General features: G+C 41.7%; 1 protein-coding gene across 5 annotated transcripts in view; it reads left to right on the top strand.

Annotated features, from left to right (window-relative positions):
* The first annotated feature begins 1,365 nt into the window (after positions 1–1,365).
* The window catches only part of CDK14 (cyclin dependent kinase 14), a 542,302-nt gene continuing 528,527 nt past the window's right edge, over positions 1,366–15,140 (top strand). For 4 of the 5 annotated variants that reach the window (XM_012779596.2, XM_012779597.2, XM_012779598.2 and 1 more), the window contains exons 1-2: positions 1,368–1,576; positions 9,057–9,088. In XM_012779596.2, coding sequence (XP_012635050.1) covers positions 1,486–1,576; positions 9,057–9,088 — 123 coding nt within the window. In that variant the 5' untranslated portion in view covers positions 1,368–1,485. Of the gene's footprint in view, positions 1,577–9,056; positions 9,089–15,140 lie in introns of all 5 variants that reach the window. The other variant, XM_076006449.1, reaches the window with a different exon arrangement.

Here is a 15,140-nt window from a genome sequence, read left to right as displayed (position 1 = left end):
GATTACTAACGTTTCTATTCATAAGGAGTTCGCTGGCCCCAAATCAACACATTCAAGCCCTCCCCCACTTTCCTTCTTTCTCCTCTGGGAGGGCTGAAGTTTGGAGCTCTCAGCACACTTTATTTGAATGAAGATGATGTGTATCTGCTGCTGGAACTGTTTGTCCTGAATTTTATAAAACCTCCCCCATTCCTTTTCAAAGTTCATTTTTTGAGGTGGGGGGGAAAGAAGGGCAGAATCATTTTAGTCTTTAAGTCTTCCAATTCAGAAACATGTTTAAGAATGGGATATAAACAGACTAGGACTGTGTTTGCTATTTACTGCAGAACAGGGTATTCCTATCAGAAATCACCTACGTCCATCACCCAGATCAGAGACAGGGATGAGGGAAACAACAGGAGCCCTGCCTTCCAGGAGGTTATAGTTGAAGCTTCCGCTTCTGCACTTGACCTCAAAACAAACAAACCCAAATGAACAAAAAAATGGGCCCACCTCTCCTTCTGGATCTTTCACTTCACAGCTTTCTCAGCAAAAAATTTTTTAAAAAGTCACCCCTAAACCTGAACGCATCTCCAAGGCCTTACCGCACCCCGTCCGGGAGGCAGTCGTGGCGGCCGCCCTCCCCCCAACTCCGCGCCTTTTTCACACGCGCTCGTGCCAAAGAGAAAACCGCTCAACGCTCAGGCCTCAGCCCGTTCCCGTTCGGGAGCCTCCCGACGGCCTAGTATGCGGTCCCCAGACGCGGCCGACTCCCCGCCCTGCCCGTTCGCGGCCCTCGGCGGGCCGCGGGACCCGAGCGCGCGGGCGGGGCGGGCAGGGCCCGCGGACCGCGGGGCGGCCGGGAGGGGGCGCCACCAGGGCGCGAGCCGGCCCGGGAGGGCTGCGGAGGACGCGGGCTCCGAGCGGGGAGCCGGGGTCGTCCCAGGGTCCCGCGCCCGGGGCCGTCGCGGAGGGGAGGCGGGGCGGGGGCGGCGGCGGCGGCGGGAGAGGCGGTGGGGGTGGCGGTCCCGCGCCGCGGCTCTTTCCGTGCGGCGTCCGCAACTCGGGGCCGAGAACTTCTCCCCACCAGCCCGCCCGCCTGCCCTCGCCTCGCGCACTCGGCGACTCGCGGCTCCCGCACCTTGTCCCCAGCCCGCCCCCGCCTCCTCCTCCGGCCGCACCGCCCCCCCTGCCGGCCGCGCTCCTCTCGGTTACAAAGGAGGGAAAATGAGCTGGGCGGCGGCGGCGCGGCGCGGGGCCACCACGGCGGCGGGGAGCGCTGCCGCCCCCGGCACCACGTAAGACGCCCCCGCCCGCCCAGCCGCGGCCCAGGCCAGAGCGGAGCCCGCCGCCCGCCGCCCCAGCCCTGCGCGTCGCCTCCCGGCCCGGGGAGGAGGTGGAGGAGGAGGAGGAGGCGCCGCCTTCCCCGCGGCGCGCGCCCTCGCCGTTGTCTGCGCTCCGCTCTGGACCAGTTTGGGGAAGTTGCCGGGGCCCCGCGTCGCCCAGATGTGCGACCTCATCGAGCCGCAGCCGGCCGAGAAGATCGGCAAGATGAAGAAGTTGCGGAGAACTTTGTCGGAGAGTTTCAGCCGCATTGGTGAGTGGCGGGCCGCCCCCCGCTCCCCAGCGCCCGCGCCCCCGCGCCCCGCCGCGCTCTTGGCACTGGCCGTGCAGCTGCCACCCGGGGCTGGCGTGGGTGCGCTGCGGACCGGGCATCGGGCGAGCGGTGCTGGCGATCTCGGGGCTGGGGGAGGGCGGAGACAGAAAGGAGAGAGACCCCTTTCCCCCAGAGACCCGGGGGCTCATTGGTGGGCTGTCTCAAGCCTACAATTGGGGTTCCCCCCCTTTCCGCCGCTAGTGCTAGCTCTTTTCGCGCCCGTGGGGGACGGGCGAGGGGACACCTCGGTCCCCACCGCACGCGGGGCTGTGCGGCCGCTTGGGTCACTTGTTTTTTGTACGTAGGCTTTGGTATTGGGTGTTTAGTCAGTAATTTAGCTTTGGAAATTGGTGAAACGTTGGATTGTGCCCTGGTATTGTTTAACATGTCCAACCTAAAGGGAAGTGGGACAGTTACCTTGGGATCTATTGTTCGGTACTTCGGGTCCTAGAAAGCGAAATTTGGGTGTTCAGTCTCTGAACATCTTCCTGCTGCTGGAGAGAAATGAGCTCTCGGAAGTGGTCTGGACATTTACGAATAAGTGTTCTGAACTTCGTTTACTAGAGCTCAGGAGCTATTGTCTTTAAACCAACCAACAGAGCATCAAAAAACGACCAAGGACTGTTTAGGACACTTCAGAATAAATTCATGTCACAGGCTATAACAGGGTGACAACAGTGTCACGTGGACTGGGTTTGTTAGATTTCGAGTGTTGGGCATAGGAAACGCCTTTTTAACCTGAACAGGTAGCTGTCTCCCCTACTGTCATAAACTTTCATTGATGCAGGTAACTGTGCTCTGCAAGAGAATGCTACAGGCACAGAAAAATATTACCCCTTAGAGTCCCTAAGAAGCATTCTAGCCTTTGTTTCACTTGTGTAACATGTCACCCATGTTAATGAAGGTGTGAATGGAAATTAAGCATAAAGGTGCTTCATTCCTTAAAATAAAACCCTGGAGAGCACATGAGTGTTATAATCATCTTTCCACTCATCCATTGTAAAATAGCAAACTTTCTTCAAGTGAGAGAAAACAATGGATCAAAATTTAGCCAAGTTTTTTTTGTTGTCTTTTGACTTAAAGTTTTGTGTTGGTATACAAAATCTTTTGCAAGATGACTGTACAGTTATACTGTGAAACCAACCTTTAGTAATGGTTTTATTAATTGCATGTATTGGATATTTGCAATTTCACTCTTCAGAGTTAGGGATGCATGTGGGGAGTTCCTGCATTCAAATGAAGTTTGAAGCCAAGAAGAATGTGAAAGACCAAGGTGTTGAGACGTGTGCATTATTAACGAGGGTGTTTCAGCTCCGACCCAAACCTTCACAGAGGCGCTTTCTGAAGTCCATTAAGCCCTGTTCTAAAACACATTAACTATATATTTACTAATGCTAATGATTCTGTTGGAGCCCCTCCAGTTTTGTGTTAAATAATTCATTACAATTGAGTCTCAGCAAGAAACCAAAGATGTTAATATAAAAATTCCTTATGTTTAAATAATTTCAAGGTTTTGATCGACTATCAGTAAAATGTGGATTAAGTACAAGGCTGGCAAATGGGGTATTATAGTTAATTGGATTTCCTAGCTTACTGAGATTTGGTGATGTGAAACTCCTTTTCAGTCCAACTCTTGTTAAAATGTCTTCTAAGATCTAGTGGATTTTATATCATCCCTTTAGGAAATAGAGTACAGTGCAGTGAACATAACTGATTATTTCTTGTATTGATGAAGGCCGTGATTCTGAACAGCAGATGTCATCATGGAATACTGTAAAGGAGATATTGAAGTTTTAAGTGATCATAGTTGTATACTAAGCCCAGGACATTCATTAGAAATAGCATTACAGAAAATGAGTCTTTCATGTCTATTTGCTTTCTTGATGTCTTATATTTTGTTTGCAAAATTAAAAGCAGTGAAATCATTCTATTTAAGGAGTTTTAAGGTGCTAGACACTGTTGAGTTGAGGCTTTGCCATGGGATTATATAGTGTAGGAGTTAAGGATGTGACCTGTGAGTGAAACAGACTGGGGATTCTTGGTGTTGTCAGGCCCAGCTGAATGACCTTGGACAGGGCCCTCAACTTTGAGCTTCAGTTTTTCATGTACATCTCAGCTCTGTTGTTGGCACTTGTGAAATAATGCATAGGATATCCTGTGTGGCACATAATAAAGACTCAGTAAACGTTTGAGGTTTGTTATCATTATTATCATTACTAGGAATTGCATCATACTGACATAATTGATCTTAAATGTAGAAAGCAAGAGAAGGAGGAAGCAGTGGCCACTAATTTTGTAGTATAGCTAGCCTGAAAACAGGATGTATTTTGGAGTTAGGGAGGCCTGAGTTTGAACCTCATTTTCCCTGCTTGCTGTATGCCTTTGGTAGAATTTCCCTAAAGCCCAGCATTCTAATCTGTAAATATTCATAAGTTTGTTTGTGAAGATTAAATCAGATAAAATACATACAACATCTAGTACAATTTCTATCCCATGGTGAAGGTCAATACTGGAGATTGTTATTATTTCTTGCAATGTCTCTGTTTATCCCGTAGCATCCTTCTTTCTTCATTGGTACTTCATGAGGAGATCATGGAGTGAATGGTTTATTTCTGTGGAATAATGCAACACTGCAGTTTATTCATTCCCTTTAAGCAATCTAAGATGGCTTTTGAAATAAACATACTGACTTTATTGTGCTTTTTTAGTATGATTCTAAAGTGCAGCTTGTTATATGGTAAAATGTACAATATCATTGTTTGGCCATAAGAAATTACTAATTATTCATCTACAGAAAATGAGGACAATGTTTGAAAGTAGATGATACCCAATCAGTGTTTTTCATTAATAATAATAATTCTGAATACATAAAAGTAGCAATGCTAATGTTTACTTTAATTACATGTCAGAAATCAGGCTGACTTTGTCACTGTCTGCCCCAAATACAACTGATCTGAGATTATTGCATTATAAAAGGTGTAATAAAACACATTGGCTTTCAAGCTATAGTGCTCTAATTTATGACATCTGCCAGGGAGTGACTATACTATAGCTATGATTCTTTTATAAGATGTGCGTAATTGAATTTTAAAGTCACCCATCAATTTCAGTAGTATTTACGGTTTTCTGCTAAATAGTGTCAATGTGGTTGCTTATTTAGGAATTACTATAGTTATCTCACTTTTTTGAAAAATTTAGGCTAACAAAGGCAATTGGGAGCTTAATTGTTGAATAGTTTAAATATACTAAAATCTATTTCCTCTTTTCTTTTTTTTTATTTTTGAATGTTAGCCTTGAAGAAGAAAGGTTTTGTGTAATATCTGATATATGATTAAGGTCAAACTAACATTTCTTTGTATTCCTTTGAATGCATTCCTTCACACTTATTTGGATTATCTCCTAGAGAAAGAAAGTTTATACTCTGTGATACTTGAGATGAACCCTATGTATACCATTTCTTTAAAGGATGTGGTTTGTGAGATAATTGAATAAAAAGAAGAGGCTGTTATTACACTGAATTTTTGTGTTTGTTACCTTGTACTCTAAGTGTGTAATTCTAGAGTCCAGTTGTCATTTGATGAATTCATTCTGTCAAAAGAGAAATTTAAGGTTAAAAGTTTAGACACAAAATTTAACTATTGTACTGTATTCTTTTCCAATGTAATTTCAAAAGATTTTAATTTGAAAACTACAAAATGGAATTTATACCTGTGATCTTTTTATAAGAGAAAACAGCATATGATTTTCATATGCAATACTTCAGTATTTCTCAAAATATAAGATACTGTCCTTTTTCCATTGAGGAATAGGACTCCTTAATTCAACAAATAATTATCTAGTACTTCCCTTGTGCTGGATATTGTGCTGACACTCAGATTTAGCAACCAATGTGACTTGTCCCTATCCTCAAGAATTTTAAAGGAAGACAGATCAATGAATGGGCATTGACAATATAAAGTGACAGATTCTACCATGAAGATTAGCAAAATTTGTGTTGAAGAACACAGGAGGAGCACCATTTTCATTTTAGTGAGATTTTGCAAAGCTTTCTAGAGGAAGAACTGTCTGAGCAGAGAACTGAATAGAATATTTGCTCATCTTAAATAGTTTACTGTATGCCCCTTTGTTAATCCAGAATAATGCAATATGTTTCTTATTCCATGAAATCCTTGAAGACAATTGTGGATTTACATTTACATGAATGATTAATGACAGTGGAAGAATGTAATCAATAATGCTTGTTTAGGGCAAAATTTACTCATCAATGACCCGATAAATATCTGGCAAAGACACCTTTAATTGGTCTTTGTTGTCACTATTAACTGCTATTCAGGGCAAGGATTCGATATTAAGAAGAGGCAGGATTCAGTGTTTAGAAGAAATCATGTAAGTAAGGTGTTTCTCTAGCAATGAAAGATTGCAATGAAGTAATGGTCTTCTTTGATACTCTGAGCTTGAGGATATTGGGCAGAGGAGAGAATCTGGCTTCTTGTTCCTTATATCTTAGCAAATATACTTACAGTTTCTTCTACCTTCTCTTGCTATCTCCAGACTCTACCTCTTTATCCAGAATGTTGAGGGGTTTTTCAGGACTTAGGAGATAAGAAGGAAATAGTGTAGTCTGAATGTTCATGACTTTTTAGTTTTCTGCTCTCTTCATTTCTCAACTTGAGGGTCTTTCTTCCATGTTTGGAATCCCCTAAGGCAGGCTTCCTCAAACTACGGCCCACGGGCCACAAGCGGCCACCTAGGACATTTATCCTGCCCGCTGGGGGTTTTTGCAGCCGCTGCCTGTCCTGCTTAGCAGCCGACTTGTCCTAGGCCCACAGCGCACATGTGTGGAATGTGCACCGCACTCTCCAATGGCCCTCCAACGGTCTGAGGGACAGTGAACAGGCCCCCTGTTTAAAAAGTTTGAGGACCCCTGCCCTAAGGGATGGTATCAGCTATAGTTCATACTGGATGCTTTGCTTAAGAAAATACATGGCCAAATTTCCAGAATTTTCATACTGTCCAAAATAAAGAAAATATATTAAAAGTTTGTGCTGTGAGTTGTGAGCTTGCTGCTGTAGCTTTGTATCTTGCATGGCAATCACATAGTTTGTGTGTTCCATTGATCTTTGTTGAATGAGCTAGGTATGAGGCTGTATGGTCATTTGCTTGTGTGTGACTTTGTATTTGAAGTCAATGAGTTATGACTTTGTTATTCCAAAAAATTTAGTTTTTCAAATACAGCAACTTGTTTATATTTAGAATTGTATTACTAAGCTTTTGTTAAGGACTCAGTAGTCAAGTATGTCAATTAAAGGACACACCTTAGGTTGAGGAAGTAGGGAGTATTTTTGACTGGTATTTAAAGATAGCCTTGTAGATTAGAGGTTAAATTCTAGTGAAAATGTAGCTATTAGGAATGTCTAGGATCTTATATCTTTCTATCAAAATAGATTATTTTAGTTTTAATGTAAGTTAAGTCAAATACATAATAAAACATGTTCAAGTAATTGCAAGAAAGATAAGCCACTTGAGAATGGGACAAAAGACTGTATTCAGAAGAAATTGTTATCTAATAAAGTAGAGAAATCTATTACAGATCAGTTTCTTAGGCAAAAGGGAGAGAAGAAGAAACTTTTAGAAATGTTTTGTCTCCCTCAGCCTTCCCATATTCCCCTTAAATCACCACCACAATCACATCCTTCTTGGTCTTTTTTTTTTTTTTTTGAGACAGAGTCTCGCTTTGTTGCCCAGGCTAGAGTGAGTGCCATGGCGTCAGCCTAGCTCACAGCAACCTCAAACTCCTGGGCTCAAGCAATCCTTCTGCCTTAGCCTCCCAAGTAGCTGGGACTACAGGCATGTGCCACCATGCCCGGCTAATTTTTTCTATATATATTAGTTGGCCAATTAATTTCTTTCTATTGATAGTAGAGACGGGGTCTCGTTGTTGCTCAGGCTGGTTTTGAACTCCTGACCTCGAGCAATCCGCCCGCCTCGGCTTCCCAGAGTGCTGGGATTACAGGCTTGAGCCACCGCGCCCAGCCTTTCTTGGTCTTTTTGAGAAGACACATATTATATGAAACAGAGAAAATAACCTTTTTGAATTGATGGAGTATATATTATAACCTTTTATATGATAGCTTCAGTTTAGGCACATTACTTTTTTCATCACTTAATTGCCAGAATAATTTGCTTTGCTTTTCTCTTGTCAGAACAAAGCTTTCCAAGTGCTTCTATCCAAACTAAAACTATCTGGTATGGATCAGTAAACACCTAGGCACAACTCTGTAAATTTGAAACATTTCTTCAACTAGTAGTTTCAGATAAATTAGCTATTTCTTGCTTTCATCTTAATATGAAACATTCTAAGTAATTGTCAAATTTAAGGAAGTAGATGTGTTTGCCAGCTGTAGGTTAGATTCTTCTCTTTTTCTTTAGGGTGATGAAATTCCAGTTCTGAAGCTATGTATGGTCATGTGCTGAATAATGACATTTTGGTCTACCACGGACCACATATACTATGTGGTTCCATAAGATTATAATGCTGTGTTTTGCTGTACCTTTTTTATAATTAGATATGTTTAAATACACAAATACTTACCATTGTGTTACAGTTCAGTAACGTGCCGAATAGGTTTGCAGCCAAGGAGCAATAATAGGCTATAATGTCTAGCCAAGGTGTGTGGTAGTATATACCATCTAGATTTGTTTAAGTACAGTAACAAAATCGCCTAATGACACATTTCTCAGAACTCATTCCTTTTGTTAAGCCACGCATGACTGTATATTTAAAATAAATGTGAAGTGTTTGCTGAATCCTATACAATATTCTGAATGTATTGTTTTCTTTGGAAATACTTTGTTGTAAAATTTGTCATGTTGAAATGTTTGAATTATGTCTCTTACTCTGCAGTGGTTATTTTATACGCTTGGTTTTTTGTTACTGTACTTACACTTCTCTTACCATGAAAATGTCTTTCAGGGCACTACACAGACTATCATCCTAAGAGTTGGTTTGGGAGGTCTATACACCACACACGATGATATATGCATGCTCAAAAACCAGGAGTTTAAGGGGAAATTTCTTTAAGATTACTTTGTGATTCTTTTATATGTTCATTAAAACACACTCTAGCTAAAGAAGAGATAGGGGCAAGATATGCACGCTTCTTTTCCATATTTGGGAGGATAGTTCTATTTACATATTTATGAAAAATGTCTCACAAAGATGCATGCTGTGCAATTCTCTCTTTTTCATTTGCAGTTTTCCTATTTGTATCATAACATTGTTATTCAGGTTGGGGTACAATTTACTTTCTGAAATGAAAACACCATACTGCTTTGTTTATTTCTGTTTTCTAGAACTTAGATACTTGGTCTCTTTGGGATGTTTTCCAATAACTGTTTCCTTTCCCTTTTTATTTTATAGCTCTGAAGAAAGACGACACCACCTTTGATGAGGTAGGTTAAATTTCTTTATCTAATGTTAGATGTATTTAATTACTGCCAGGTAAAATCAGTAGGTGCCAACTTCACAATTAGAAACAAACAAACAAAAAAGGCTTAAAAAACAATGAACAAGAGACGACATCTGTTTATTTAGTTACATTATAGTATTCTCCAAATTTAAATAATTGTTAAAGTGCATTTTGGTAGCAATCAACAGAATTATGTCTTTTAAAATTAATAAACAAACTAATTAAAGAACACACGCAGGCCTTTGTGTTGTTGCCTTCTTGCTGGTGGTTGTGCTTGGGAAGCCCAGTGTCACATGCACGCGTAGGGCAAGTCTGGAGCTGTTGGTGAGCTGGGCACCTGGGCTTCCTTACAGACCGTGGCCGAATCAGGCTGTGATGTGGTGCTGACGCCACATATTGTCTGTCCGTCTCCCAAAGGAGGAGCTGACTTTTCCTGTTCTAGTTTTCCTATTCTTTGTACATCAGATCTGTCTTTATCTACTTGCTTTAAAGTAGTAAGAAAGCCTGTTCAAGTAAGGCAGAGGGTTTATATGTAATGAATACTATCCTGAATGTGATTATTAAATTGTATTCTTTTCTGAGTTTTTGTAGTATAAGTGGGAATCACCAGAGAAATAATGGGTGCTTACGAAATGTTTTCAGAGTGCTATAGAGAGAAGTGTTTCATTGTATAACCCAAAGCCACAGTTATTGACTTGTGTTGTAAACTGGGACACAGGTGTATATATGTTGAGTGTATTTATATATGAATACAGATCTGTCTATGCGATGTGCTTACCCACAGCCTAATGACAACATAGATTGGTTTGGTTTGGTTGTTTGTATCAACAGTTACAGGTTCCAAGAAATATGCTACCTGTCCTCTCTCAGCTGCAGTGCTTCGGTGAGGAAAGGTTATTTGTGCTCATGGAAAGTCTGCTTGGCCATGTGGCTGGCTGTGGTGCACGGCAGGTCCACTCAGGGAGAACCTGCCCCAGGCCGGGATTTCTGGACGGGGCCAGCGTCATTTGGCTGTCACGGTCTGCTGCTTCATCTGCTGCACCTGTTCTTTTTTTTTCCTGGGCTGTGCTCTACAAGCTGTGTGTCCCTGGACTCCAAAGCAACTTCCCCTGCCAGAATTCCTATAACATCCTCTAAAACTTAATTCTCCCAGACCTGCAGCAATAGAGGAATCTTTTCTTCCCCATTCATAGTTGGTAATAATGGTGTTTTCCTCCAAACCTGTATTTCTGGAATTTCTGCAGAGTTGTCAGCTGAGATGTTTTCAGGAGGGTATTTTCTTTCTTCTTAGGAGAAATCAATGTGAGAATATTGGGCACCTTTTCTCTCTTTATAAAGAAAGGTTATCCCTCTAATTATGGAGGTAATTTAAGCTCACATAAAAAAAGAGGGGGTCAGGTGGGGTGAGGATGAAAATTTAAATAAACACATTAAAAAAAAAAAGAAAAATAGGAAAACGAGAAAGAAAAATCTCCTGAGTCCTGTTACCCAGATACAAACACTGTTGAATGTTCTTGTTTCCTTCCCCATGTTTTAACAAACATGCCCATTATAATAGTCTACTTTTTCTTCTTAACCTATAATATGATATTTCCCCATATTTTTACAAACTCTTCCTAATCATCATTTGGAGTTTTAAAAGCCTTGTATCAAACCTGTAACTACCGCCTCTACCTCTTATTCTGAAACCTCTGCATGGAGAAAGGTCTGGATATTGTAATTTGGGGCAAAATCATCCTTAGCTTTTAGGAAGTGTTTTTCTTCCTCTGTGCCACAGGAGATTGGTTAAATACTGCAAATTAGTAAGTAAATCACAGAATGGTAGACCTGGAAGATCCACTGGAAATCGTCATTCCCCACTCCACCCTTTCAGTGATGAAGAAATTGAGATCTAGAAGGGCTAGGTAGTTTCTAGGTAATCAGGGAAAGACTTAGGGCCAGGAGCCTAGGAGATGGTAGTAATGAAGGCATGCCTGCATGTAAACCCTAATTTAGCCACCTTCTGATTGAGCAATTGACTTAATTATTCTTTACCTTTTGTAAAATAGAGACAATAATAGTATCTTTCTCTTAAGGTAATTTAGAGGATTAAATAAGCTAATCTTTATAAAGATTCCAGAATTATGGGTGACATATATGTATGATAAATGTCTTATAATTGGTATTATTATCTTCACTGCCACCACCATCATCATCATCAATTCTCTCATTGATGACATCCACCTTCTATAGTTGGAAGGGCTATGAAGAGGATGGAAGGATTCAGTTAGAAATTTAGAATAGAGTTAATTTCAGATATTCTTCTAAAATTCCATGCATGGCTGTGTGTGATGACTTAGATATTAAAACTTCGCAAATATTATCTAAAACCCACCAGTTTTTAGCTTTGTAATCCCAGGGTGTGCTGTACATAGTTAGCATTCATAAGTTTCTGTTGAATATGAGTAAACATCTGTTGCAGGGAAGTAGAGAGAGTGATAACTGGGTATCAGGCAATGTGGGTCCACTTCCCAGTTATTTGGGGAGGTCACTTAACTCAATATTCTCATTTGCAAAATCAGTCAGGTGGGCTATGATCTTCAGGTTGCTTTCTAGACTAAATGTAGGATTTAAACAACATAACAACCAACAAAAAGTTATAATTTTATCAAGATCAGAAAAGAGCACTAGGTCTGTGCTTATATAAATGGGATGTAGCTGAGTTCTATGATCATTTTCAGATTATAGTGGTCAACATTTTCTTGAACTCTGGTTTTTCACTTTTGCTCTCCTAGAATTAAAGGACTCTGTAACCCATTGGAAATCAACTGAGATTTGAGTCTTAAAACTTGAGAGCTGGGTCACCTTCTTAGATATGCAGCTAGGTGTGGTTACTCAGTATTTATGAGCTAGAAGGCTTCTTATCTCAAGGAGTGTCCTCTTCCAAGAGTGTCTGAGCTGGAGTTCAGTTGCTACTCCCTGATTCATGGAGAGGATTCTTCTAGAGTATGCGTAAATGTCTGACCTAGAACAGAGGAGAAAATTACAGTCTCAGTTTTATTTATTCATAGACTGAAATACCATGACTGCTAATTTTTAAAATCAGCCTGGAATTATATTCAAGAACCGTTTGCTAATGTTTGATGTGAGCTGTGCCGTGTGTGTGTGTGTGTGTGTGTGTGTGTGTTTGTATGAACCACTAGGAAGGTAAATATTGAGGCCTTCAGATATTTACAGTGATAAGCAAATTATAGGGAATTTTGCTGAAGCTCATTATAGTTGGAAATAGAACATTTTAAGAATCATTTTGCCCTTCATTCATTGTGTGTTTGGGCCCTGGCTAAAATATTAGCCATTTTATATCCTGTGGGTTTAAGCTATACATGTGGCTTGGTTGCACTGACTTCTTGACGTTTGGGTCCTCCAGGTTTGGCACAGTACTTAGCCAAAATGAAGGTGCTAAATAAATAATTATTGAAGGGCTGGGCGTGGTTGTCAAACCTGTAATCCTAGCACTTTGGGAGGCTGAGGCAGGAGGATTGCTTGAGGTGGGGAGGTCGAGACCAGTTTGAGCAAGAGCAAGACCCCGTGTCTATAAAAAACTAGCTGGGGTGTGGTGACGCATGCCTATAGTCCTGTTTACTTGGAAGGCTGAGGCAGGAGGATCGCTTGAGCTGAGGAGTGTGAGGTTGCATTGAGCTGTGATGATGCCACTGGGCTCTGTCCTGGGCAACAAAGCAAGACCCTGTCTCAAAAAAAAAAAAAAAAAAAATTATTGGAGAAGCAAATGGTTTGAGTGGTTTGAGTCAGACTGCAGGTGAAAGAAGATTGGTATTTCATGGTTTTTAGTGGACACAGTGTTTTGGGGGACATTGTGATGACAGCCACCAGTAAAAGTGAGGCTCTTATCTATGAAACTTCTGCAGAACTTTCCAAATGTCTTTTTAGCCTTTTGTCACAGGCCATGTCCCCTGAGTGGCCCCATTTTTCCTGGGGCAGTGAACAGTAGCTACACTGTGACTTCAGGTGGATTTTTAAATCTTATTTTTTGATTTAATCATTTGCTTTAGAATAATAATGGTACCTAATATGTAAAAGCTCAGAAAATGTAATTGATCTCCACCAGTGTAAAATTACCACACATAAAAACTTTTGAATTTTGGAGATAAAAGCTCCAATTAAGTGTAAGTATATGTGTATAGAAAGAGTTGGAAATGTCTGTAGGTACAGCAATTCATCAATTGTTCTTTTGCATAAATTAAGGTTAAATTGTGCAGTTCTGCTATGGACCCCTGTTATTTAGCTCCGATGAGTTGCCAGAACAAAGTGTGGACTCTGCTTGGCTCTTGGGTGAGAAATACAACAATTTTAATGATTGGAACAAACTTTTGAAATGCAAAGAGTCTCATTATTTATGGCATATAATCCAGATAATTAAGCAGTTAATTTGTTTGAAAAAAATGGATGATAATTTATGAGTTTGTGAATTATTGTCTGCTCTGGTCAGTCATTTCATGTGGATGAAATAGAAGGGGCTATCAGGACTTACTTTAGCATTTTGCAGCTGTTTTATTTTTTGGATCCTAGGGAAATATGTACAAAGCATATAAAAATCTTAAAATTTCTACATCTGATCTGTGAGTGCTCCAAGCACATTTTTGTAGGTTAACTTGCTTACTCTATGTTTCACATAATAATTCTATTAGATAGATGGAGACAATGTATGTTGGTATTTGCTTCTAGTCTGTGTCCCTCTGTGTTATTTTCATATAAAGATACAGTACCGGAGAAAATAAATGTGGCAGTGATTTGTATGAGAACCAGCATTTTGGGGTTAGATACAAACACAATTTGAAGATATCTCTGGTCATTCTTTTCCACTCATTGAGAGCTGTGGAAGCTGGTTCAGTCTTCCCTCCACCCTAACTATTGTCGTCATGGGGGGTCTCAGTGTCCCTAGCTTCCAAGTTCCCTGATTTCCCCCTCTCATACCTACTTTACCCATACCTGGTCCCACAGGAACTGGATCATTTCACTGGGGCTGTCACAAATTTAAAATATTAAATCCCACTGACACCTTTCTTGTGTAGCTCTCTCACTCCCGCTGTCCTCCCTGTGTCTTTTGTTTGCTTCTAGATGACCCCTTCCCTGCCTGCCCACCCCATTCTCCGCGCCTAGAGCCCGTTCCGGCTCCTGTGTTTCTTCCCTGTCCACTCTCGGTACCCCACTCTCTTGACAGTATCCACAGTGGCCTCTCCCCTTTGTACTTTGCTGTAATCTGTCCTGCCAGCCCTTGCTTTCGACCTGGTATCTTTTCCCCTCTTACCTGGTAGCTGCCAAGAGCCGCTTGAGGAAATCACTTCATAAATATATGCACCATTTCCAGCTTCAGCTGGAACCTCAGGCAGGTGTGGCTGGCCTCGCATTTGTGTCCCTGTGCCGCTGCCTGTTTTCTGCTCAGCCCTAAGCCCTTTTCACTCCCCTCAGACCTTCCACCAGACCTCCTCCACCCTCCCTCTGTTCATGGGTGGCTATTTCTAGAGCAAAGTACCACGCACTGCATGGCTTAAACAGGACACCTTGGTGTGTCTCACAGTTCTGGAGACCAGAAGTATGGAGTTTGTGTAGGTAGGGTTTGTTCCTTCTGAGGGCCGTGAGGGAAGGATCTCTCCTTAGCTTGTGTCTTCTGCCTGCGTCTCTTCACGCTGTGTCTTCCCTCAATGCATGTCTGTCTACAAGAACACCAGTCATACTGGATTAGAGGCTCCCCCTACTCCGGGATGACCTCATCTACATTTAACTACTTACAACTGCATCAACCCTCTTTTCCAAATAAGATCACTTTCAGAGGTACTGGGGGTTAAGACTTTGACATACACATTTTTGGTAGACAGAATTCAACCCACAATGCCCTCCAACTTCTTAGAACACTGAACACTATTAGGTGTCACCTCCCTTTCAACACCCTGACCCCCCCTCCCCCCATGTACCTTCGTTTGCTCCAATCCTACTGCCTTCCACCGACCTCAGAGGAGGTCATGTCCTTTCTTCCAGGC

Source organism: Microcebus murinus, chromosome 9 (genome assembly GCF_040939455.1).
Source record: "Microcebus murinus isolate Inina chromosome 9, M.murinus_Inina_mat1.0, whole genome shotgun sequence".
Classification (NCBI taxonomy): Eukaryota; Metazoa; Chordata; class Mammalia; order Primates; family Cheirogaleidae; genus Microcebus; species Microcebus murinus.
Note: the sequence above shows the minus strand (reverse complement) of the source record. Positions and strands in the feature narration are given on the sequence as shown.